The 27256-nt window shown below is 41.1% G+C and overlaps 1 protein-coding gene across 1 annotated transcript in view; it reads right to left on the reverse strand.

Annotated features, from left to right (window-relative positions):
• Positions 1-27256, reverse strand: part of LOC133496649 (nesprin-2) — a 73039-nt gene that overhangs the window by 24408 nt on the left and 21375 nt on the right. Inside the window, exons 15-51 of the mRNA XM_061812465.1 lie at positions 26910-27053; positions 26683-26814; positions 26391-26573; positions 26002-26139; positions 25640-25825; positions 25420-25542; positions 25088-25270; positions 24677-24745; positions 24253-24348; positions 23689-23763; positions 22898-23287; positions 22707-22786; positions 22504-22642; positions 22279-22365; positions 21356-21505; positions 21069-21269; positions 20140-20232; positions 19733-19918; positions 19467-19637; positions 18839-18976; positions 18137-18336; positions 14088-14220; positions 12841-13023; positions 12256-12405; positions 11305-11481; positions 10295-10450; positions 10056-10205; positions 9277-9447; positions 9006-9139; positions 8101-8278; positions 7302-7484; positions 5560-5673; positions 5294-5448; positions 4997-5129; positions 2845-2939; positions 894-1128; positions 516-713 (exon numbers count right to left, since the gene is read on the reverse strand). Coding sequence (XP_061668449.1) covers positions 516-713; positions 894-1128; positions 2845-2939; positions 4997-5129; positions 5294-5448; positions 5560-5673; positions 7302-7484; positions 8101-8278; positions 9006-9139; positions 9277-9447; positions 10056-10205; positions 10295-10450; positions 11305-11481; positions 12256-12405; positions 12841-13023; positions 14088-14220; positions 18137-18336; positions 18839-18976; positions 19467-19637; positions 19733-19918; positions 20140-20232; positions 21069-21269; positions 21356-21505; positions 22279-22365; positions 22504-22642; positions 22707-22786; positions 22898-23287; positions 23689-23763; positions 24253-24348; positions 24677-24745; positions 25088-25270; positions 25420-25542; positions 25640-25825; positions 26002-26139; positions 26391-26573; positions 26683-26814; positions 26910-27053 — 5709 coding nt within the window. The remainder of the gene's footprint in view (positions 1-515; positions 714-893; positions 1129-2844; positions 2940-4996; positions 5130-5293; positions 5449-5559; positions 5674-7301; positions 7485-8100; positions 8279-9005; positions 9140-9276; positions 9448-10055; positions 10206-10294; positions 10451-11304; positions 11482-12255; positions 12406-12840; positions 13024-14087; positions 14221-18136; positions 18337-18838; positions 18977-19466; positions 19638-19732; positions 19919-20139; positions 20233-21068; positions 21270-21355; positions 21506-22278; positions 22366-22503; positions 22643-22706; positions 22787-22897; positions 23288-23688; positions 23764-24252; positions 24349-24676; positions 24746-25087; positions 25271-25419; positions 25543-25639; positions 25826-26001; positions 26140-26390; positions 26574-26682; positions 26815-26909; positions 27054-27256) is intronic.

Genomic DNA, 27256 nt, shown 5'->3' on the forward strand with positions numbered 1-27256 from the left:
GTTATAATCAGGCCTTCCTGTGTAGAGTTTGCATGTTCTTCACATTATTGTGTGGGTTTTCACTGGGTATTCAAGCTTCCTTCCACATTCCAAAAAACATGAATGTAAGGTTCAGTGGGGATTTTAAATTATCCTTAGGTGTAAATGTGAGTAGGAATGTTTGTTTGTTTTAGTGTGCCCTAAGATTGGCTAGCATCCAGTCCAACTCAGCCACACAGTCACACTCCATGGGTGGATGGACAATGTTAAGTTTTGTGTGATGCAGGTGCACGCACATATGAAGAGTGGTGATGAACCTAGTGTTATTCTTTCGTTGTGAACAATCATCTAATTTTTCTTGACTTCATCAGTATTGTTCATATAGTTGTAATGTGTTAGAATCTTTTGTTGCTGTTCATTTATGGAAAATCTATTCATTTGACAGGAATTTAACTGCCATTAAAATGTAATATAATTCAATCCCAAACAATAAGGAACGTTGCACAATTGCAGATTTGTGTTAATATTGCTATTACCTGAACAGTGGTGCTGACCAGGGCTTTCCTTTTTAGGAACAGTGAGTTTGTTTGTTTCCAGTCCCCTTCTATGGCCTGGACATCCGACTCTAGTTGATCCCGACTGTCTGAGTCTGATGTGGTCTCACACAAATGCCTGCCAGCCTCCAAAGTCTCTGTGAGAATGGAGGAGTGAAGCTCCATACCATCTGCAAGACACTTGAGCAGATTCAGAGAGAAATGTTAAATGTTGACTATATAAATCACTGAAGGAAAGTCGATTTTTGACCGAAACGGTATTGAAGCTTTATTTGAAAAACAGCACTTTGCAAGATCTGCACGATGGTTTTAGGGTTAATGAACTGTTACAATAAAATGAAGACTAACTAAAAAACGAACCTGACAGTAATCTGCGAAACGTTGTGATGTGACAGGGGGTAAAGTGAATGAAGAGTGATCGGAGGACAGCAGGGTTTCAAGTGTCTTCAGTGTCTTCCTCAGAAGCGTCATGCCACGGTTATAAATCCTCCACTGGTATACTTGTTCTCTAGTTGTGGCCTGACGCTGGCCAGTCAGCAACAAAGACCTGAACCACCTCTCTCGCAAATGGATCACTTGTGTCAGGAACTCAGATCTGCGGCAGAACCAAAAGTTTCATTTCATCCCAGAGCAAACAAAGGGAAAAAAAAAAACACATAAAGAGCGCACTGTTCACTCCATATAATGGAATGGTGGACACAGTTATGAGGACAGGGGTTCAAATCCAGCCTCACCTGTGTGGATTCTGCATGTTCTTCCTGTGCCTGCATATGGGTTTTATCAGAGTATTCGGGTTTCCTTCCACATCCCAAAAACATGCACGGTAGTATAAATGAAAACTAAGTTGCCCTTAGGTGTAAATGTGAGTGCGAATAGTTGTTTCTCGATGCCCTGGAATTGACTGCGACCAGTTCAAGGAGTATCTCGCCCGAACATAGCTGGGATCATCTCCAGCACACCCGCAACTCTAGTGAGGATAAGTGGTATGGAAAATGTATGGATACATCAAGCTTTTAGAATCAAAAGTTCAACATTATGGCTTGGCTTGTTAAAAACGAACATACAAAAATACTAATAAAACAGCAGCACACGAAATACATGTCAGTCATAGTTCCTTCAACCAATTGCCCAATAAGCATAAAACCGGTAGGATTTTACGACTGTTAACAGTCTTTGGCAATTCCAACATCCAGAGAAGAAAAAAAAAAAAAAAACTTTCCTTTAGACCTCACTGATAATTTTCGGGCTGTCCAAGTATCAAGAGACCACAAAAAGGATTTATGGAAGGATCAAGGAGAAGGACATTTAGCTCTTCCAAGACCGGAAACATCTGCGAGTTACTACATTTTGTCGCATTGGTGTCTATCCAGTGTCATATGCCCAACAAGTGAAAAATCAAATGCAGCTGGGAAACCACGGATCAGTTCATTTTTATTGATGACTGTGCCTGACCCCAGAAAGGCAAGCTTCTTTTCTCAGACTGAGAAGAACCTACAAGGTTCCTTGGACAAAACTGAAATGACCTCTGATGGAGGAAACATACTGTATGTTTAAGTTTACTTTTTCAATGTTATAATGACCATATACATTATGTGCCTGGTAAACAGAATTTCACTTCATAGAGGCAGACCTCTGCCAAACTGTTGTTAAGAATATTGCTTTTGTGTTGAATGAAATCTCAATTTGCTTCATGGATTTAAGGTGGATGAGAGGCTGTGCCATTCTGAGCTGACTTTTTCCACTGACACCAGTGAATCACGTGGAAAAAATATATCAATATCTTTATCTAGATCCTCACTAAAATAGAATAGACTTGGACTATTTTTTCTTTTACATTTCTGCAACAATAATGCCCTTTAAATGTGTTTTTCTGTCTTTGTTTTTTTTTTTTTTTTACAGAAGAATTTCATGACTAAAATTGATTAGACTGGCAGGTAGTTAAGAATCAAAATAAAAAAATCACAATACAATACAAATGTAGTGACAATAATATGCTTTAAACACCAAATACTAAGACATCATACCATGACAAAAAAAAAAATAATCGCCAGGCTTTTTGAGAATATATGAAAATAAAGGGCACTGTCAGAATTACTTTAAAAGAGTTACACTTCAAATTAATTTGGATGACTTTTAAAAAGCAAGATGGTCTCTTCATTATTGCCAGAGCAAAAATGTTACTGTTAAGAATTCAATGAGATAATTCCTTGCTGCTGCTACTTTAACTTCAGGTTACCTGAAGAGGAAACATTACTATAAACGGAAACTGTACACTCTTAAGATTAATATATTTAAATGTTCCATCACTTACTCTTTCTCCCAGGTTTGCATTTCCATGGATTTTACTGCATTACAGAGTAGACTTTGGAGAATCTCTTGTCCAGCAATCATTTCGATCTGACGCCTCTTCATGGGTGAGAGGCAACACAATAATGAGAATGTTATTTCAATACATGTTCATGTAGGTTACAAACTACCAAATCTATTTAGGAGGCAGCAGTAGTCTGCAGATTATGTACACCTTAAACAAGAGAAGTGCAAGTTGTTGCGTGGCCTGCAATGAGAGACTTTAATCAGGTTGGAGGTAAAGCACACTCACACACCTACAAAACAGCACAATATCGCCCACTCTAACCTGCCCTCACATATGGCTTTTTTGCTCTCTATTTATTACATAGAGAGTTATTTGAAATGTGGATTACTCTATCAGATAAACAATCATCACAGTAAGAGCAGAATTAAACAGAGCTGTTGGCACAACACTCTATTTTTATAATGGAATATTCTGCCAAAATGTTCATTACAGGGCGACATGGTAGGCGACTGATTAGAACGTCCAACATACGGTTCTGAGGACTGGGGTTCAAATCCCGGGAACACATCTGTGGATTTTGCATGTTCTCCCCGTGTTTGTGTGGGTTTTCTCCAGGCACTCTGGTTTCCTCCCACATCCCAAAACACGTGATTAATTCAATCCATCCATCCATGTTATATACTTGGACATTAAAGCTGATTCTCGTTCTTATTTTCTGAGCCGCTTTCCCTTACCTGGATTGTGTGAGTGCTGGAGGCTATCCCAGCAATCTTTGGGCAGGAGGCAGAGTACACCCTGAACTGGTTGCCACCTAATCACAGGGCACATAGAAACAAATAACCATTCACACTCACAATCACACCTAGGTTCAATTTAGAGTCTCCGATTATTGCATGTTTTTGGGATGTGGGAGAAAACCCATGCAAGCATGGGAAGGACTTGCTAAGTCGACACAGGTGGGGCCAGGATTTGAACCCCAGTCCTCAGAAGTGTGAGGTTAATTCTCAAACAAGTTGCTCCACCGTGCCGCTCATGTATTAATTCAAGACCCTAAATTTCCAGTCAGTTTGATTGTGTATGCAAATGGTCGTTTGTTGATATATGCCCTGCACTTGGCATTCGGGGCATACCGTGGTTCCTTCCCAAAGATAGCTGGGCTTGGTTCCAACACTCCCGTGACCCTTGTGAGGATAAGTGGCCCTGATAATGGATGGATGGATGGTTTTTTTACAGCCACGAGGTGATTCAAACAATCAACTGCCCTGTCAATCTTTCCAAAAGAATAATGTCACACAGTTGCAATCACATTTGATACTGACTATGATATGGTAAGGCATGTGTTTGCCAAGTGTGTGTGTCTAGCATACACAAATTGTATTTGCCAGGGGGACTTTTTTTCCTTTGCAAAGTCCGAATAGCTAGGGAGGCACCATGACGGTATTTGTGGTAATTCTGCCTCATAGTCAAAAGGATCACAATTTTGACTTGAGCCTTTCTATGTGTTTCATGTGTTTCCTGTTGTCCCCATGCTTTTGTGAGTTTTCTGTGGGTACTTTTTTAAAATCGCCTCTTGGAACATTTGCCTTATTTGCTTACATTTGCGCAGATAGAAAAACGCAATGTGATGTACTCATAAGACTACATTGCATACTCTACGTACTTCCCTCACCTATGACAGTAGTTTTATGTAATCACTTGTTTACTGATTATTAACTGAACTGTTGAGTTAGCGGCATGGTGAAGAACTGGTTAGAGTGTCTGCTCACAGTTCTGTGGACCGGGGTTCAAACCAACCTCACCTGTGTAGCGTTTACACGTTCTCCTCGTACCTCTGTGGGTTTTCTCCGGGCACTACGGTTTTCTCCCACATCCCCAAAATCATGCATTAATAGGAGACTCGGAATTACCCGTAAGTGTGATTGTGAGTGCGAATGGTTGTTTGTCTCTATGCACCCTGCAATTGGCTGGCAACCAGGTCTTGTACCCTGCCTCCTGTCCTAAGATAGCTGTGTTAGGCTCCAGCAGGCCCACGACCCTTGTGAGGATAAGTGGCTTAGATAATTGATGGATGGATGGACTGTTGAGGTTTTTGTTTTGTTTCCTCAATACAGAATCTTCAACTTGGCCACGTTATATAGAAACATTGTACCTGATGGACAGCAAGTATCTCTGGGAGGTTGAAGCCTCTTGGAAGTTCTGACTCCAGCTCCTCCATGATCAATTTTAGCTCTTGACACTTCTGATGAAAGTCTTGGGACTGCTGATGTTCACGTTGCAAAATTCTGACAAAATGACATTCATACAAATAAAAAAGGAATATAATTTTGTGCCAAAAAGCCCCTTTTCAAGAATTGAATTACACCTCCTACCTTCACATTCGGCCCTATTGGCTCATTCTACACAACAGCAGTCTCATTTCACTGTCACAATGATTAAACTTTCTCACCTGTACAAAGAAGACATGCGATCCACTCCGTCGTTCCATTTTTTACTGAGCATGTGCAGTGTGTCTTTCTCCTGCCTGTTGAGTGTCATGTAGCTGCTCATCTCACTGACATCAACCAGTGATGGAAGCAGTTCAATAAGTTCCAAGAGCTCCTGCTATTCAGCCAAGAAATAAAAGGTTTTAAAAAGCCCATGATGAAAACAATCTTGAGTAAAACTTTAAAAAGCAATGATTGCTCTTCTCTGTTGGCAAGTACTCAAACCAACCTTCACAATTTCTTTGTCATTCATGCTGGAGTTTACTCCATGCAGTATGTTTTGTGTCTGCTGCTCAAGGGCTTCCAGCTGCGTGTGAAATAGTTTGTAGTTGTCTAAATCTTCCTGTACAAAGAAAAGGGACTTTTAGCACATCGATCTCACAGTCAAGGGGTTCTGTTCAAATCTCGGCTTGGGAGCTCCTGTGTAGCTCCTGACTCTTCTCAAAATCTATATTCCCCAAACATGCCTCCTATAATCCTAGTTATACCGTGATTTCTCGAAAACAATGCGCACATTTTTCAAAAAAATATTTTCAAGAAGTTAATAGAGTGCATTATATTTAGGTATGGAGGAAAAATAAAAAAATACAATCACATTGTAGTTGTATACAGGTACACAGAGTGGTTAAAAAAAGGTATACATATACATTTCAATATGATATTTGATGTCTTATGTTACACATTTCTATATATTACAGTAATGTGCGCCACCAACAATCTCACGGGAGATTGCCATTTTATGATCATTAGCATAGCATGTTTGTTGCTATTGCAGCAAACATCAGAAACGACTGCCCGTTAATTTTTTTAACTTAAACTAAGACAAAAAATGTCGACTACAACGACTAGTTGTGCAGCCACTTTTAAAAGAAACGTGTCATCGCTAACGCGAGGAACCCGTCCGTAGCACAGCAGTGCAAAACAACGAGAGCTCAATAGCTTCAGGTCATTATCAAAACAACGTGAGCACAAACTACGTGCTATGATCGGAATGAGTACATTAAAAAAAAAAAAAAAAACAGGAGCGTACACACAGTTGAAATGTTCGCTTTTTTAAAAATGTGTCCATTAGCCTCGTTTCTCCGTAGTTTACGATCACAATGTTTTAATAGCCACTAAACGACATAGGCAAGCTGTTACAGATTGGAGCCGAATGGAGTGCCAGAGGCTGTGCTGGTGAACCAAAACTCTTGGGATTCAAAAAGTGTTTCCTCACAAACGCCATCCATGGGATGCTGTGGGAGAAAGATGGGATGTTCATGATGCAATGCAGGAGGCATCGGAACTGGACCAAGTCATCAATGATGATTTCGACAATGATGCACCAAAGGTAGCTACAATTGATATTTTTGAGATTGGAGATGTCAGTCAGATGCTTCTTTTGAAGTCTTGACCAGGGATGTGTAATCTAGTGGATAAACTGCACTATGCACAAACGTTTTATACACGAATATTTCATGCAAAAAATGTGTAAGTTAAACAGTGTTAAACAGTTTATTTAAGACTGTTATATATGTTATCAACAACATTAATATAATGTTATGCCATTATTGAGCATTTATTTTATTTGGTTGAGGGATTCTGTTCTGACAATTACAGCGACCAGGACAAGTGTGTCCTGTGGCGTGTCCCGAGTTATATATTATCGCTACATCAGCACATGCACAATTATTATTAATGATTGTTGTACAGTTTTTTAAAAACAATACAAGTACAAACCTAACAAAATATAATTACAGATAACTTCCTAATATTTTGAGCATATGGGGCGCAGCAATTTGGTGATGCTTATTGTACATTGTTGGTAAAGGGTTTTCCTCATTTTTATGTCAACTTTGGGGGTGCGCATTATACATCAGGACACATTATACTCGAGAAATTACGGTATGACTTGCGAGAATCCACTGTGAGTGATTAACTTCTCCTGTGCTTTTCTACTTGAGTTAAACTACCCTGTACTACATACAATACCTGATGACTTTTCTTTGTGTCGGACATCGCCTGGTTCAGCAGAAGGACCTCAAGTGACAGCCCCATGGTCTCTGATTGGACCAAATTTTGAATCGGTGGTTTGAGACAGCCAATGAGAGGCTTTGACAAGGCCAGCACGTCTGCTACGCTGTTTTGAAGATCCATAGCAAAATTCTGCAATTTCTTTATTGATAAAAAATAGACATTATTATTGGTTATAGAAAGAGAAAGAGGAATCTATCAACGGGAGTAGAATAAGAGATAAAAAAACCTTGGGTGACACAGGTGACTGGGAACATTAGATTAGGTTAGATTTTGATTAGGTTAGATTTAATGTCATTGCCAAAGCAATTAGAAAATAAATAATCATGTCTATTTTAATTCATTCATTTGAAAAATATAAAATGCTGCGTGTTCTGATGGCAATCCAGTATCTGTGGATAGATGTGGAAAATGTGAAATTGTTGGACCTAATGTCCCGCAAGCTTGTTTTTCAAAACAACCTCTAATGTAGCATGTGGACTGTACAAGATGAGGCAAATCAATTCAGCACAGTAAAACGGGGCATAACAGCCATGAATTAATCTTCTGAATCAGCGTAAGTACGTGATGAGTCAAGCAGGTTATTCAATCATTCTTTTGAAGAAGAAAGGTTCTAAGAATTAAATTAATTGATTGCACTTAGTGACCATCCACCTGTTTGGTAATAGAAATAATCGAAATAGTTTATTACACGAAGATTTCTGGATTGAAGATTCACCCCCAAATTCTCCATTTAATGTGAAGTGCTTGAACTAACCTCCACCGGGTGGACTGTGACCTGTGGTTCCTGTTTGGGTGAAAAGGAGAACTGACACCAAAGGTGTTCCAGCTGACGGGAGCTGTTTTCAAAGGCGCGATTATACTGCTGCCACAGGGTCAGAGTCTCATCAGTCTTCTGGTGTTCCTCCTTCAACCTTTCCAACATGTCCTCCCACCTGGAACCAGATAAACTCAGTAGGAATTTCCAAGTTATCGTCAACTCCTATGTCTTGCATGTGTGTAAAATAATTATTGATAACCTTCTGATGAACAAAGAAATCCATAATCATCACAGAAGTAACTTCAAACAGACAAAATTAAAAGTGGATTTTTTTTTCAATAAGTGAAAATTAACACGTGAAAATCAGGTGTTTCTTTCAATGACTTCTTTAACTCGCAATGAGACTTCTCCAGACTGAATATTTTCCACAGCATTTAGATCAGGGCTCTTCAGGCAAGTCCAATGTTTTGTTCCTGGTAATTTTTTGTAATAATTCTAAAAAAAAACGTCAATAAAAGTCACATTTAATACTACAATGGAGGCACTGTGGAAAAGTGTTAGTGCATCCACTTTAACGGTCCTAATCCCGATTTAGGCCTTCCTGTCTGGAGTTTGCGTGTTCTCCCCTTGCTTGAGTGACTTTTCTCCAGCTACGCTGGTTTAAGCCCAACATTACAAAATGTTAAGTTATTTTAATTCTTTACATTATCCTCAGGTGTAAAGGCGAATGAATGGTTGTTTGTGTTTATGTGTCATGTGATTGGCTGGTAACCATTTCAGGGTCTTCCCCACCAGTCAACCAAAGCAAGATGGCTCCCTCTCATCCATGGACCTACTGAGAATAAGTCCTATAGAAAATGGATGGATGGATGATTTCGCATCAATGAGTCCATGTTACTGACCGCTTTCTTTCTTGCTCTATTCGATCATTCAGTGACTCGGTTGCTCCACCATCGAGAGTCTTCATAAGAATCTGTAGGGATTTGTTGATGTCTACCCAAATCTTCTTCCCTTGTCCACACATCTCCTGGAGTTCCTGTGCACAGAACACGCTTTATATCATAATTCCAGATGTATCGCAAAGAGTTTTGAATATTATACATCCAAAAGTGATGGATGTGAGTGAGAGAATCATTAATCTTTCACATATACATAATGCACATTGACGCTCACCTGCAGACACTCTAAATACCCTTCTGTCTGCTTCAGTGAAAACAAAGGCGTTCTGTAAAGCTGCATGGTACAGTGCACCCTGCTGGTGTTCAGAGAGACCTCACGCAGATTTCTGTCGAGGCAGACCCATTCCTTGACAATTTTCTGTAAAGCTGGTGTCAAAATTTGAATCTGTGAAGCCACATGATGCAAAATGGTGTGATTATTTTTTTTACCCCCTTGAATTAATATATTTTTCTTGTTCATTTTAATCAAACTACAGTTTCTCAAGTGTGTGTTTTTGGTCTTTGAGTGCAATAATCAGTTTACCAAACAATGACTCAGTGGGGTTACTAGCAAAACATTATTATGAGTTAAGTCTTTTTTTTTGTCCATGGAAATATTTAGGACAAATTATTTCACTTCATCCCTGTATTTGTTAATTTATTCATATACATAAACAGCAATTGATTGTGTATTCATCCATCTCATCTTCTATAGTGCTGATCCTCATGAGTGAGCTGGAGCATAGGATGACTTTTGACAGGATTGATACAAAGAAAGCCCAACTATTTATTAATGATGTTTTAGTTTATCTTGCTTGTTCAAAAGAGAATTTAGAATTTTGCACATGCATTGTTAATATCAAGACAGAGACAAAGCACCTCAAATAAATCAAGTTTGTTTTCTATATAGGCAAAAGATATGACATAAAGTGATGCATTACTTCTTATATTGTGTCCTACTAACTCTTACAAACACCTACAAATTCATCATTAACTTTGATGTTCTATTTCTACCTGCTGAATGAGCTCCTCACAAGCAAGACTGACAGTCTCAGCCTGGTTACAAAAAGCGACATCACACGGATGTTCCTTTTCGACAAGCACACGTGTGGCTTTCCCCCCCTGCAAAGCTACAGCCACTTCCTTTATTCTTCCAACAACAGCCTGGAGGAAAAATCCAATAATATCAGATCAGATTAGTGTGGCAGGAAGCACGGTGTAAATAACATGTAACATGCATTTCGTTTGGATACCTCCAACTCCTGGAGAACATTTTGAGTCTTTGTTTGACTCGTAGGATGCTTGTATTGATTTAGATGCTTTTTCTGCTGTTCAAGTGAGCGACGGAGATGCTGCAACTGTCTTTCTCTGGCAGTACAAGTGTAATGGAGCTCTTGATCTCTGTGAATCTACACAAGAAATCGAGCATGCAAATCATGGAAATGATTAAAAAATGTAATCAATAGTGAACAACTTAATATAGTAACATAACATAAAACCCAGCATCTTAACATTAAAAAGCTTCAAAATGATGTCACAGTTTATGTATCATCTAACCTAAAACGCGCTTCTTGCTTGAGCCATTGTAATTTATTAACTGCAATGCTTAAACAAGATATGTCAGAAAGGTAACAGGACTTGGGTAACAAAAGATTTTTTTAGTTTTCAAACCCAAACTACAAACTAGGAGTTTTCCATTTCAATGTTCACATCACGTCTACAAAGACATCCTTGCTTCATTTAATGTGAAAGAAGAGACAAGAGTGGTGGCAAGACAAGTCGGAGCTTTCACCATAACAACACGCCTGCTCACAATGCTCTGAGCATCTGACAGTTCCTGGCGGAGAATAATGTTGCCGTGCTATATAACTTTCTACTCAGCTAATCTGGCTCCATGTGATTTATTTCTCTTTCCCTATCTCTTGGGGTCATCAAATGCACCCATCTAGAATACAGGGATAAAATCAAGAGGGCTGTGGTAATGGAGCTGGAGAAGATTCTAAAAGAAACCTTCCATAGTGCAAAAAGATGTGACAGACAAGTCTGGAAAGTGTGTCAGACTTCAGAGGGACTACTTTAAATGGAAAACTTTAAGGTTGCAATTTAGATCTGAAATATAAGTTTTGCGACACCAGTCCTGGAACCTTTCTGACATCTCTTAATATCAATTCAATTTATATCAAATCACATCATTTCTTGAAATTCTGCTCTTTGTTCAACACCATATATAAATATTGAAGGAGAATCCAAAAAAAAGAGCGACCTGATTGTCCAGTGCCCCCTGCAGGTGAAGCCACTGCTGTCTGAGGTCGCCGAGTTGCTCCGCATACATTGTGTGCTCACAAAGACGAGCCCGCACATCAACTCCGATCATCTGAGGATGAGTTTGGGAGAGGAATTCCAAAAGAGGCTGCCCGTTGACTAAAGACATCTTTAATGCCTATAGGAAAAAATGTCAAGAAATGAACAGAGCATTCACATACGAGACAGATTTCAAGGGAGTTAATGAAAAAAATGTATTCAACAAAAGTACATGTTTACAATGATATCTATCTGTCATATTGTGAATGATGCCTTATTCTATTGTCTTCCAGGGGGTAAAATATATCGGACGGTAAACTTAGCAGTCTCCATCCATTCATTCAGTTTCCATACTGCTTGTCCTCATTCAGGTCACGAGTAAGCTGGATCCTATCCCGGTTGGTTGTAGGCAAGAGGCAACTTACAGTCTGGACCGGTTGCCAGCCAATCGTAGGGTACATAATGTATGGACAAACAACCAATCATGGTCTCATTCCCACCTTGGGATCAAGATAGAGTAACCAATGAAGCTGACACTCATCTTGTTGGATGAACATGAAAACTCCATGCAGGCAGACATGTACGCCTACCCGCAAACCCTTTTCCAATGTTTTTTTAGTGTGTGTGTGTTTTAGTATTTTTCACAGATTCTATAAAATTAGAAAAGGCCTGTAAAAAGATTTTGTCTGCATTGTTTTACAAAATGTACTTTTTGGCCCTACAGAGTGGGTTTGCACACTGGTTTGTGTGGGATAAGATTTCCAGACAGCACTGACGTAACTCAGGATTGTTGGGAGGTGATGGTAGCACACAATAATATCAACAAAGATGAAGAGATTGGTATTTTTTGATTAAAGTCTTAACTAGATCATCTGAAAAGAGACAAGACGGGAGCTTGAAGTGTTATTTGTACCTGGTAGCGCTGCAGCGTCCTACTGATATGAGCAGCGTCTGTGGCCTTGTGGACTTGCTCTCTCTCCTTCTCTAGTTGGACATTCAGCTTCTTGAGCCAGTCGTCCAAGTCAGACAGCAGCTTCATCGGCGGCCACATAAGGAGCAGCTTCTGATAATGTGGGTAGCACACACTCAGGTACTGTATTAAAATCAACTCATCATCTCAAATAAACTGGCATGTAATCAAGTAGTGAAAAGCTGTGTTTGTAGTCACTAGTGATTAATGATCGCCAAAAATTAAAGGTGTCCTCCCATTCTTTTGGACTTTGCTCTCAATCGTGGCAGAGATGAAGGGATTTTCACTCCCTGGGCTGGAACAGATCACCAAATCCTCATTATTTTTGATAAACTGCCCCCTTAAAATTTCCTCAATTTAATAAGAAACTGAAGTCACTGTCATTATGGTCACAAAGTTCAAGAGGTAGAAAAGAAAGATTTGCTGATGCAACTTGTGTGAGAGAAGTTGAAAATAAATATGGCTGGTTTATTTATTTTACAAAAGTGTACGGAATGTAACAATAGGTTTGCATGTAGTTATTTAAACCTGCTGCAGCTGGTCCTGTATATTTGTCAGGTCAGAGTTGAGCTTGCACCACGTGAGCTCCATCTTTGTGAGGCGCCCTCTCAGGCCGGGACATTCAGTTTCCCTCAGACGCAGCAGTCGAGTGGCTTCTCTGGTGGCAGACTGCTTGTGAGCAGACATGGTTTCCTTCTCTATAGAGAAGTCCTGCAGAAAGCATTTAAGCACTGTCAGAAAACATTGATTTTTAACTATTTCAATACAGCTTTTTAGATGCACCTGTAAAAGTTCAGATCCAAAATCTATAACATGAATGGTGCCGTCACTATAGTTCTATTTTATGCAATCAGTACTACTTCAGATTTCTTATTTTAATACGGTTTACAACAACCAAAGGGATTCATCTATGTAGCCATTATCAGAATGCTTGTCATTTGCTCCTGTTATTGGTGCAGCTGACAATATAGAGGATGTGTGGTCAGTCATTTAATTCAAATAAATCAATCAATAAATAAATAAAATTAAAAAACTAGTGAAAGCCCTCATGTCACAAGACGAAAATACTGCAATTATCCAAAAATGAAATCGGAATTGCCCAATAATCCTAAACATAGGCCACCAGTGAAATACATTTAGAACTTTACAAGTGTAAAAACATATAACAATATTTACAATATTTTTCTTTTATGACGTATAGATGTAGTGTACTGTATGCCTGCTCTTGATCTTGATGGTTGGCATTTACAGAGACAGGATTGTGTTAATATACGAATGTTGACATTCACTTAAGCGGCACGGTGGTGCCGCTGTAGAGCCCTGGCCTCAGAGTTCTCTGAGGACCGGGGTTCAAATCCCAGCCCCACCTGTGTGGAGTTTGTATGTTCTCCTGGTGCCTGCTTGGGCACTCCAGTTTCCTCCCACATCCCAAAAACATGCATTAATTGGAGTCTCTAAATTGTCCCGAGTGCGACTGTTGTCTGTCTCTATGTGCCCTGCGATTGGTTCAGTTCAGGGTGTACCCTGCCTCTTGCCCGTTGACAGCCAGGATATGATCACGACCCTTGTAAGGATAAGTGGCTCAGAAAATAGATGGATATACATTCACTTTTTGAAAATACGAATTGTGATTTTATTTTTCTCAGTATAACAATGTTTTATTATTGCAATTATATGACAATATAGGTTTCACAATCATGGGTGCTCTGATGTTTTCTGATTTACTCGAGAGCAGAAAGACATTAGTTGTTGGACAGACAAGACCAGAGTCTTACCAGCAGCTGAATCAGACCCCTGTAAACACTCTCCTGGCTCACATCTGAGGTTTCAGTAAGTTCTGACCAAATCGTCAGGTGTTTGTTGGCATCAAGGAGCCATTTACTGACAGAGGTGAAGTCTGTCTGAAATCTGCGGGGAGAACAAACATATGTAACACAAAGACATCTTACTGAGTGAAGCAGAACATGACTCTTCTCTCGTAAGTGGGAGGGAAAGGACAGAGGCTTCGGTCCAATACTGATAAGAGAACCTTCTTTTAACTTTTTGTGATATCATGCTTGTTCTCGATAAATCTTTTAGATACAGTATAATTGGAGTCAACAGCAAAGGAAAGCAAAAGTGAAAAACTAATCTAGTTCCATTTACACTATTATACTTACAAATGTGGCATGTTCCTGTGCAATTACGTGATCATATTCAATCCTTTTTTTTTAATGTTCTTTTGGGTTCAATCAGCACGAGGCGCACATTGTACATGTGGTTAGAAGGTTTGTCTCACAGTCATGAGTTCAGGGTTCTAATCTTATCTGGAATTCATGGAGAGTTTGAATCTCATTCACATGCTTGTGTAGGGTATCTCAGGCTATTCCAGTTTCTTCAGACATCCCAAACTATACATATATAGATACATATCTTAGCAAAAATTAAGATTCTTATACATCCACAAGTGTGTTTGCGAATGTGTATGGTTGTTTTTATGCCCTGTGGTTGATTTGTGACCAGCCCAGAGTATGCTTGCTTGTCTCTCATAATCGACTGGTATAGACTCCAATCCCCCAGGACCGTAATGAGTAAAATCTGTGCAGAATATAGATGGCAGGATGGATGGATCAGAACAAATATGGATATATTCTTGACCACATAGTTACATACAGTAAGTAACAAGGTAACAGTGGTCGGTCATTCTAACAACAAGCCCAAAAGGACAATCGCTGAACTTTTTGAAATTGACCAGAAAGTGCATGTACACTGAACTCACATTAATTGCGTGAGATATGTTCCAGACGCATTTCCAATAGGTGAAAATTCACAATTTACAGACACTATATGGAAAATTATTTCTGCTTTACCCACCTCACAGACTTATTAAACTTACGGTATTAAAACTTTGTCAATGTATTTGAACAAAAACACAATTTCAAGCATCAAATATATAAAAAATATACATTGTCGTGTACTGCAGTTTCTGTGTGCGTCACGTGGAGTGGCATATGACGTCAGTCAGTCAGTTTGTGAGTGTTTGTGTGTAAACTGTGATCAGCAACAGGTCCTGCACAAGTGTCCTCATTGTATTTATCTATTTCACTGATCCCCCAGGCTCATGTCGCTGTCCCAATGGATCTGCTGCCGAGACACCCCCACGTTGCAGTTTCGACGGAGTCCTTACTGACTTTTGCTCACGCGGCAGTGGCAACTGATCTGCTACCAAGCCAAGCGCACGTTGCAGTGGGAATGGATCCGCCACCTCGCCATTCTCACGTCACTGTGGGAACGGATCCCCCACCTCGCCACGCCCACGTCGCAGTTTTGGCTGTTCCAAGCAGAATTCACGTGGCAGTAGAGACTGATCTGCCGCTGCCTCACATTGCTGTCCAGGAGGCGGCGACGTCTCCGCAGCCGCTTCTCGTCCGTGTCCAGGAGTACCGGTGGCGACCGGTCCGCAGCCACTCCACGCTCCTGCTTCGTCGGCGACCGGTCTGCGGTCGCCCCCCGTTCCTGCTCCAACGGCAATTGGCACGCCCACACGTTCCCGTCCAGGAGGTGGCGCTGGTTCCCCAGCCGCCTCACGTTGCTGTCCAGGAGGAGGTGGCGATGGCGCCGCCGCCTTCTCACGTTCCTGTCCAGGAGTTGGCGATGGCTGGGCCGCCGCCTCACGTTCCCGTCCAGGAGGAGGTGGTGATGGCGCCGCCGCCTTCTCACGTTCCAGTCCAGGAGGAGGTGGCAATGGCGCCGCCGCCTTCTCATGTTGCTATCCAGGAGGAGGTGGTGATGCCGCTGCCGCCGCCTCACATTGCTGTCCAGGAGGAGGTGGTGATGCCGCCGCCTCACGTTGCTGTCCAGGAGGAGGTGGTGATGCCGCCGCGTCACGTTGCTGTCCAGGAGGTGGCGCCGGTTCCCCAGCCGCATCACGTTGCTATCCAGGATGAGGTGGTGATGCCACTGCCGCCTCACGTTGCTGTCCAGGAGAAGGCGGTGATGCCGCCGCGTCACGTTGCTGTCCAGGAGGTGGGGCCGGTTCTCCAGCCACCTCACGTTGCTGTCCAGGAGGAGGTGGCGATGGCGCCGCTGCCTTCTCACGTCCCCGTCGAGGAGGAGGTGGCGATGGCGCCGCTGCCTTCTCACGTTCCCGTCCGGCAGACGGCGGCGAGGGTTCCCCAGCCACCTTATGTTCCTGTCCCGTGGCCGGTCAACGCTCCTGCTTTGTCGGCGACCGGCGTAGGGCCGTCCCATGCCCCTGTCTCGACGGCGACAGGAGCTGGGGAGTTCTGATGGGCCACCCCGGAACTGGAAAGGCTTCGGGAGGGCTGTGATGGTGATGGTGGTGGTCATGGCTTTGGTCCTTCTCTCTGTCATCCTCTTCGCTCCTGATGGCTCCCAGCCGCTTCATGACCTAGCCTCGTTGATGAGCAGTCCAAAGCTGCCTCCTGGCCAAGCCTCGGCGGCGACCATTCCCTGGTCGTCTCGCAGCCATGGCGTGGGAGGTCCTCGTCCGGAGCAGTTGCATGCCTTGGTCTGGTTCCTGCTTTGCCGTTGGATTCCTCACCGAGGCCGTCCACCCGAATCGCCCCGTGGGGTTCCTTGTGCTTGGCGTCCGGGTCGTCCTCCTGACCTGTCCACCCGGACACCTCGCGTTTGGTGGCCTGGATGGCCACTAGACTGGTGGTGGTGGTGGGGGGGGGCTCCTCCTGACCCCCTTCCACCCTCCCCTGGATGTGTTAATTCTTGTCTCTGTGTTTCTTTCATTTAGGCACGTCTGAGAGCTGTGCCTTAGAATCGGGGTACTGTCATGATCCTGCCGGTCCAGCCCTGGCTGCGCTGGTGCCCGCGCGATCGCGCTGATTGGGAGGCACACACCTAACCCGACTGGTCCGGTGCCAGATCGTTGTGGTTCAGGCCCCGTTCCACCATTCCCGTATCTCTGATCGTAATCCCGTGTGTCCCGACCTCCGCCTGTCCTCCGACCAACCCCGTAAGCCTGACTGAATTACTTGCTATTATTTGGCCGGTTTTTGTAAATGGAAATTTTGGCAATCCACTTTAAGTCATTGCTTGAACAGGACACTCAATTACAGGAATACAAAATGATAAAACTTGCAAGGAGGAGATTCAGTGGGTCACTAACACACAAAATTGACCCATTTCCTTGTCAGTCAACAAGGCCATACCCCTTAAAGGGGTACATACCCAGTTGCCTAAACTCACAATAATTACACTTTATAAAAGAGTTTCTTTAAATTCCATTTGATTATCTAGCCATCCATTCTCTGTACTGCTTATCCTCACTAGGGTTCGGTGTGTGCTGGAGCCTATCTACAGCTGAAAGGCAGGGTACACCCTGAACTAGTCACTAACCATTTGTGTGGCACATATAAACAAACAACAATCTGCACTCAAATTCACACCTACAGGAAATTTAGAGTCTTCAGTCAACCTATCATGCATGTTTTTGGAATGTCAGAGAAAGCCGGAGTACCTGGAGAAAACCCATGCAGGCATGGAGAGAACATGCAAACGCCACAGGATTTGAACCCTGGTCCTCTGAACTGTGAGGCAGATGCTGCAGTTAGTCACCCACTGTGCTTATAAATTGTGCTGGTTTTTACAGGCTGGAAAAGATTAATGGTATGTCGAATAATTTCTGTAGGGACTCTATTTATTTATTTAATATATGAGCAGACTGAGTCATGAGGTTGGTCAGATCTTAGAATTAATTAAATTCACAAGAGAAAGTACCAACAGACCGTAAAAAGAAAATAAAACAAACAACATTCACTGGAAAAAACTGCAATATAGCAAGGTAACCCTGTATCAAAAGCTAGCCCACCTGACCCAACTGTCCCAGATGTCACTGCAACGCTGAAACTCCTGTTCTGTCCGGCGACAGATGCTGCGCCATCGCAGCTCCAGAGCACCACCTGCATGGCTGACCGAGGGCCCAAACGAAGGATCTGTCTGCAGCTCACACTTCTGATCCAGGAGAAGTCCCAGAGCAGCTCTGTTCGCTTCCAATTGGACCAAAGTTTGCTGGGTGAAAATGAGAATTAACAGTGCTCTTAGCCATCAACTTCTACTCCAGCACTCTAAACAATTGTAAGAGCCGACTCCAACTACGAACATGTTTAGATTTTCGTGAAACTCAAGGACCACAGAGCAGAAGTGGAAGAAAATAGTAAGAACTGAATTAATTGCAAAATGCTAGAAAAAAAGGGAAACTGGCTGTTCAAAAAAAAAAAAAAAAAAAAAAAAGACATAACAGCGCTATCAAACTGAACTATGTAGATAAATTATTTCAAGAATGTACATCAGTTGGCATTGAGACAACTGAAATTTCCATGATATTAAGATATTTTGAACAACTCTATGCTTTCAGCCTTTGGGGAAAACTTTTTTTTGGTCCTATGCCCCAGTGCACAAAAGACAGTTAAATGGAAAAATTGAAAGTCCTGACCTCATCACCCATCACATACATTCCAAATGACAAAAGAGTACGGTAATGGTCATTTCGACATTAAGCTTGCTCACTTACCTGGCAGTTATGTAGACAAAGTTTTATATGGGACTCCTCATCATCCGCTCCTTCTACTTCTGCACTGTTGATGCAGACATCAAGCTTGTCGAGGAGTCTTCCTAGTCGACTGCAATTATCCTCCCAGCGGTTCCATTCCTGCGACAAATTCAACCGTAAACATTTATTTCAGGATTTGTACACTGAACAAAAACGTAAACAGTTACAATAATAATTGAAATTGGAAACAGAGTGACATATTGAATAAATGGTAAAGAATAATAGGTCAAAAGTCCGATATTCATGATATATTAAATCAGTGGTTCCCAAACGTTTTTGCCGCACCCCCTTTTGTGGAGAGGAAATTTTCAGCGTGCTCATCCACTTGCAATTTTTCAGCACCATCACCCCTGCTTGCAAAATTATTCCTTGTGAATCAAGAAAAACATGAACAGTTGGTCGTTGGTAGTTCACGGTAGCCCAGTTATAGCGGCGTAGCCCCCAGTTTGAAAACCACTGCATTCAATTCAAGGAGATCATCAACATCATCCACTTTTAAATTCATTTGTATTGTTAAAAGCATACAGTTAACCAACATTATTTCAAGGATAGCCTCTTGAGCATATAGGGGCTTTTGGGAAGTATAGACCTGGAGCCTTAGTTGCGATGCCACTTCCAGTTGTAGCGCCTGCTGTAGCAAATCTTTGCCCCTAACTCTTAGCTGTACTTCCTCATCCTCTTGCCCCCGTAGTATTTCCGGATGTCGATTGAACAGCTGTTGCATGAAAGTCAGCTGAGCTCCAAGAACCTGCTGGAACTTCTAGATTAATCAGAATATAATGGATTCAGTTAATATAACTGTACTGGTCAACTGAGAGACAATGTAATACAGAAAATGTAATGAAGGACATATACCTTATTTTTACAGAGACAAATTTGTAGTTGACTAATATTTTGAACAGGTCTCAACTGCTCCTCAGCTATGCACCCTTCACCAAGATCCAGTAGGCTTCTTATCCCATGAAGAAAGGACTTGGAAACTTTCTGTATCATGGTCTTTTCTTCTGAACTCTCACACACATGTCTGCCGAGTGCACACTGCTGGGAGACAAAAAATTACTTTTTACTTCCAAAAGACATGCATTTTTGTCATTTGTCAATCATGAGTAATTGTGGTGATTGTAGGTGGAATTCCTGTTCCATGCATTTACGGTGCGATAGTAGTTGTACCATATCACAAAATCCAGTCTTCAAGATTGTAAAATGTTAAATTATACATCACCAACACCAACATATAAAAATGCAAAATCAATTAAGATTACCTCCAGAATGGCAGCTTCTTTTTGATTTGGGAACATTTCCTGATGGCCCAGCTGAATCTCCTCCATAAAACACAACTTGTTGGAGAAGAGCTCCTGAGTGGAAAGGGGTTTATTGTGCATAATCTATATATAGAATTTTATAGACCTTGCTTCCAATAAGCTCAACCAGTACAACATCATAACTAAATATAAAAGATAGTGAATTCGTACTGAATGTATATATTGTATTACACAAATAAAAATTTGAAAAATAACTTCAACATGGAATATGCACAAATAATAATTGCCCAAGGTTTGAATTTTAGTACTATAAGTACTATATTTAAACCCACTCCACTAACGGTTCAATAAATGGCCCATCAAGACCTCCAAATTTAACTTAACATGGTATAAGGTGGGAGGCACGGTGGGTCAGCTGGAAAGCGTTGGCCTCACAGTTTTGAGGTCCCGGGTTCAATCCCAGCCCCGCCTGTGTGGAGCTTGCATGTTCTCCCTGTGCCTGCATGGGTTTTCTCCGGGCACTCCGGTTTCCGCCCACATCCCAAAAACATGCAACATTAATTGGACCCTCTAAATTGCCGCGAGGTGTGATTGTGAGTGCGGCTGTTTGTCTCTATGTGGCCTGCGATTGGCTGACAACCAGTTCAGGGTGTACCCCGCCTCCGGCCCATTGACAGCTGGGATAGGCTCCAGCACTCTCCATGACCCTTGTGAGGATAAGCGGCTAAGAAAATGGATGGATGGATGGTATAAGGCGCCTAGTCATCTGTTGTCAATCTGAACTCATTTGAAATTTGAAATCAACAATCACAAAGTATCTCTTAAAAACGCTTCAATTTTTTAGGCTACACAGTTGGTAAATTACCTGTTAAAGGTCATGATCACTTAAAACATACCCAAACAGACAAACTCTGTGAAGTATTTTGTACCTGATGTTGGCTTTTAAGACTCAGAGAGTCGAAGGAGAGGTCGTTGAAAGAGGTGATGACTAACGGGATCGTTTTCAGACATTTCTGCAGGGATGTTAAACAGCTCAGAGCATCTGGCGCATCACTCTGAAGTACAGGGCTGATCTTTGACTCCACCTCTTTCAGCAGGCCAGCCAGACTCATCAGCTCGTTTGATACGCACTGCACAGTAATTACAGATATAGAGGCCATCAAGGGCAGATGTGGTTAATGCTGACGAAATTATTGACATGGAATATGTTATTCACTTCATGCTGTAATATCCTTAGCTCGGTCCCTTGATCCTCAACAGCTCCAGGAGTTAACAGAAGGTTTGTCAAACCATCCAAGCTTTGAAGAACTTTCCGTGTAGCCAGGTATAAGTGGTTCTTAATACCTGGAGGATCTGCAGAGCTTACCTAAGAAAAAACACAGTCATCTCTCTTGACAAACACAACATTATTAAAGAAAAAAAAAAGAAGAAAGAAATCCCAAATCTGATTTTGGAAAGACTGAAAATTTAGATAAAAGTACATTTAACTGAAAGTCAATCTGTACATTGAGTATGAGACTTAATAGGTACTCCTACAATGTCTAATGATGTAGGTATCTAGGGCAAAAGCTGCATTTAAAAATTCTGTTAATAAGACAGCAATAGCGGTCAGAAAGACTTGCATACACATTGAAGGATACACTAAGTCTTCACATGTTAGCTTTGGAAATGTACAATTTAAGATATTGACCCTGCATATCCACAGTAAATGTACATGTAAAAAAAAAATTGAAAACAGTATTTTTGAAAATAATGAATGCGTTGATTTTGAAATAACCAATATGAACATAGTCAGAAGAAACTCTAATAGTAATGAAAAATACTAATTGATATATTAAAGACTATCTATATCGTATCAGGGTATTTGTAACATTTTGCTCCTCTTGTGAAATTCAATAAGGAATCTAAAATATTGGGGGAAAACGTTATCATGACAAAGGCATTGCAAAAGTCTAGTTTTTAGTGTAAAGATAAAGTATTTTGTTGTGTTCCGACATGCATTCTGTGGCTGCACCGAAACTGGTGGTCAGTGAGTGTGTAAAGACTCAAAAAATTATGAACAAATGTACATTGTTATTCCAAACTAGTCGCTCTGGGAACATCCATTGTGGAATTTGACTTTGATGCTAATGGACATACTATTTTTCTCAGCACGCCAATGGACTCATTTGCATGCTGCAGAGCAGCTGAGGCTGGCCCAGGTGACAGCAGTTCTCCTTCTTGAACCTAAACAGAAATAGTGATATTACAAGATTTTTGATTTTCATTTTGTGGTTGGTTTCCTTTAAAATGAAACAATTCAGTGTTTGAGATTTTGTACGTTTTTTCATGTGTGTGTGTGTCTGTGTGTTTTTACATGCTCACCACTGCAAGCTTTGTATAGTTAATCAGATTCTGATTATCCTCCTTAAGTTTTTGTAGGGTTTCCAGTTTCTGAGAGACTTGGATGTGAAGCAGGCTCCACAGTTGCTGCTCTGTGTCATCGTTGCTGGGCCTGACCAATCTTAAATGGACACATAGAATTAATGTCAAGTGCAACAATTTAAACAATTTAAATGTGATTTTACATGATGGGCGCTGCTGAAGGCTGGTAGTCATGTTGATCTACCCCCACTTTTGAAGCACTGATTGTGAGTCCACTGCACTCCTTTAATTCACACAGAAGCATATAAAGTAAACTTAGATGTGAATGTTACAGTAGAAACATTTGGAACATGATGTGTCAGTCAAGTAAAATGATTTCTTTTCAGAAACGTACTCGATTTGGATGTGCAGCCGTGTACTTCCTTGTGGCTGAAAACAGCGTAACAGGGCTATTGTGTTCTACTGCAGCCTGACTGGAGACTACTTTGGTGGTGGGGACAAACATGTTACAATCTGAAACTGTATAATGGTCTTCTGTCACCACAGGAGCTGAGTGGTCTTCATTGGCACAAATAGTGGAAGTGCTTAGAAACTCAGGTGACACAGATTTGAGTCCAAGTACATCCCGACTATCAGCTTCAGTGTCCAGTGAGGTGTCTGATGTTATTAATCCACTTTGAGCATTTTCTTGCTCCAACATCTTTGTATCAAGCCCAGAGGTTTCAATAGTATTTGACATTGACTCCACCTCAGAATCTGGTTCAGAAAATTGGGTCGCTACGGCCTGATGAATTAAACATCAACAAAACAAGGATATGATATATTAGTATCTGCCAGTTCTAAAGTGCCATAAATATTATAGACAGCTAAAGTAAGAGATATGGGGTCGGTAGGCCAATGACAGACACGATGTTTTTGCAACCCACTGTACTATCTAATTGTGCTGAATGTTTGTAAACATGATGTAAAAATCATTTTAAAAATTAAAAGTAAAAATAATAGATTTCTCACTCTGAGGTGATAAGTGCATTTATTTTTGTAAACTACTATATACTGTATAAATCTACTATATACTCTTTCATATTATATTAAACCATACAAAATGTAGTAGCGCATATTGTAGTAAAACATAATAACTGTAATATGTCAAAATAAAGATTGTCTTTGCAATAAAGGATTATTTACCTTAGTGTCAGACAGTGCTTCTATAGTGGTCATTTCATTTTTCACTTCTGAAGCACACAGTGTGTCCTCTGGGTCCTAACACACCAACCATGTCAGACTTCAAATGGAAATGCTCCACATGCATGTACTGTTTTGTATGTCTTGTAAAAGTGTGCAGGTTTGTGAACATGTGTGCGCACATGCCTGTGTGTGTGTGTGTGTGTGTGTGTGTGTGTGTGGTGTGTGTGTGTGTTTGTGTGCATGTATGCCGTTTCTGACAAGCAACATGTTTAAAGCAGCTGTTAGTGACAGTGCCATAAAGGCACTGGACTGCTCATCTCACACAGTTTGATGGATTTGTACAATAAATGAATTTACTAAATTAGAAGAGAAAAAAACGGCTTATATTGAAAAGGAATGTGAATAAAATGTCAATCAAGCAGAGGAAGCATTACTAGAATGCATTTGAAAGATGGTTGAGTTTCTTTTCAAAATAGTGTGAACAGATTCCCTTTGTGATGTATAGGACTACTTTGAAGACATTTTGGAATGAAACCAAAATGAAAATATTTGTTTCAGGTTTACCTCGGGGATACTGCTCGTTAGTGTGTCAGAGGATGATGAGTGACAGCTCTCGTTGTCGTCTAAATCGTCTTCTGAATTAGACTCCTCCAAAGCATCCTGGTTTCAGTGATGTGGGCATAGTAAATAGGGATTTTTAAAAAATTGGGAAAGGAATACTTCAGATTGCTTACAAATTCATGTTAATATTAATCTTTCAACTCATATTCACAGCTACAGCCCATTTTCAATTGTCTTCAATTATCCAAAGAAACATGTTTTTGGAAAGTAGGATGAAGCCAGAGTAACCATGGCGCCCCAATAAACAACAGATCAATAAAATTAGTTGAAAACAGTTAAATTTACTTCAAAAGGAAACCAAGTACACAATTAGTTTAGTTTCACCTGGTAATTACTGGACAGTTATAGTAGGCTTAATCATTGTTACCTGGACCAAGAATCTTTGCTGAGCTCCATTCAAGTATGATACTTCTGCACAGGGTTTGTCACGTTTATCCTTGGATGGGCAAAAAAATGTAGGGAGATGGGGAAAAAACATTTGGATAGAAAACAGTTACATTATTGGAAATAAACTTGGATAGTCCGTCACAGTCACAAACTGATTTGTCAGATTCATTCCACACCATTTGTTGGTGATCAGTATCAGACAAATACATTTTAGATTTTTAGAAAACTTTAGCAGGATGTGAAGCTGCACAATTAGGTGTTGGTCAAATTTAGGGACGCTTGGCCTTGGGAGAGGCCATCACTTCATTGATTTTCATGGTCCAATTATTTACAGCTGTGAATGCTACTGTATAAATCAGTTATTCAGTGAAAAGTAGCATCCATGCTTTACCTCCAGAAGAACGCCTTGTTTGAGAGTGATATTTTCCAAGTCTTTCAGCACCTGCAGGAGAACTTTTATTCCAGAGAACACCGCTAGACTCTCCATTGTTTCCTGTGGGAGGCCTAAATCTCCTTTGTAGCGCTCCATGTCCCCTAATGTCTTCTGCATTGAATGGACATTGTCCAAAATCACCTGTACAGTCAAAGTGAAGGAAAAGTGGAAACAAGCATGTCACACGAAATGTATTCAACACACGAGATTATTTCGGATTAGTCATACCTGTGCTCTGTTTAAGTGCCTTTGTAATTTTTTTCATTATATAATTAAAAACCCCACTTCACCTGTTGGTTTTGAAGATGCTCTTTCAGTGAGATGTTGGAATTGGCTATAGATGATAAAATTGTTTTGATTTTTGGGACATTCTCCTCTAATGTCTTTAGCTCTTCTTCCAAGGCCTCCACTGCCTGGAAAGGATTGTGACAAATATTTTAAATGCTTTAATTTTTATGTCAAGAGTTGATTGTTTGTGCATTGGAAAATGAGCTTTTCAGCATTGAGTACCTCAACAGCCTGCTTGAGTTGCTCCGTCGGCTCCAGAAAGCTCTTTTGCATCTTTTCAATTTTTTGGTCTGTGCTATCCATCCTCTCCTCCTGTGCACTCACATCACACACAGCAGAAATTTCGCCTAACACTGGCCTGAAACGCCGCAGCGCAGTCCTTATTCTCACCGAGTCATCCAGGACGAGCTGGAGACATGAATTGGAAGAAAAAAAAAAAAAAAAATCAATGCATTTTTGCTGGAGAAGCAAATGGAAAATGCTAGGCTATAGGTGGTCATGTCAGTTTAAGTCTCATTCTTGTATGAAGATGGACGGCAAGCACAAGGAGGTTTGTGATCTTATAAGCGTTTATAGTTGTTAACCTGCAGGGACTTTGCATGATTCTGGAGGCCTTTGGATGTGGGGAAAGAGCAGGGAGTATTCAGCCATGCCTGGGCTTCATCAAACCAACAGGTAGCACTGCACAGCAGGTCTTCAAACTCTTGAAGAGAGGCAGGGATCTGTAGCACAGATGAGGCAAAATTGCATTCCCTAAAACTGGAAGTTCTGCTTTCAACCACTACACAATAACATACTGTATGTGGCTTTCTTACATCATCTACATGTACTCTATATTAAGGCTTGTAGTAGACCTTGGAAATGGATGCAAATTCCCACAGAGACATTCTGAAATCTTGTCCAAAGTCTTTCCAGAGCAGTGGAAGCTGTGATATCCATGTAAGTTTGTTCAACTATTGTAGTGTTTATTTACCCTGCTCAAAAAAGCAGTGCGGTGCTCAGCCATCTGCACTACATCTTGGTAAAGCTGCAATGGACGTGTCAGTTGGTCCATGAATAGGTGAGCGTGATCTGATTGTTCTGCAACAAGATCCTGCACCTCACTCTCCAGGAGCATCAAGCGACTGTGACACGAGTCCAACTTGTCCCACACATGCTGGAAAACAGAGGAACATTTGACTGAACTCGTCAAGTTTCTTGCATTGTGGTTCCGGGTCACTCAATGAGCCAAAGGCATGAAATTTCATGACACCTCACTCATTCACCTTGAGAGCATGCCGTGCCTCTATGATAGTACAACACTTTTGCTCCAGAGATACTTTGATTTGTTCCAGGCCAGAAATCAACTCTGTCACTTGACAAGCAAGTTTCCGGACTGTCACACTCTGCTCTATTACCTACAGAAAGACCAAATGTCAATGCATATATAAATAATGTTTGGTTAAGAGATGGTGGCATTTGATAGAGAATGTTCTTCGTTATCATCTGCTACCTTCTTTTCAGCTTCCTCCACAGACTTTTGAAGAGTTTGCATTCGCTTCCCAATATCACCTGGAATCTCAGCATATTGTGCCAACAGACTGTCCTGGATATACTTTAGCTTAACTCTCTGATTAGATAGATCCTTTGTGAGCTCCTTTCAGAGTGAAGATAAAGGAGAAAAAAATGGAGGCCAGGAAAAAGAGACATGACAAGATAGTGGTCCAAATTGAATTCCTGCAAGCAATTTTGACCTCATAATGGAAGAGTGAATGTGTTGAGGAAAGAGGAATTCACTAAGTACACTTGGACAACCTCAAGAAATCCACTCTAAATGTATGAAATAATCAATCTTGACTC

Source organism: Syngnathoides biaculeatus, chromosome 23 (genome assembly GCF_019802595.1).
Source record: "Syngnathoides biaculeatus isolate LvHL_M chromosome 23, ASM1980259v1, whole genome shotgun sequence".
NCBI lineage: Eukaryota > Metazoa > Chordata > Actinopteri > Syngnathiformes > Syngnathidae > Syngnathoides > Syngnathoides biaculeatus.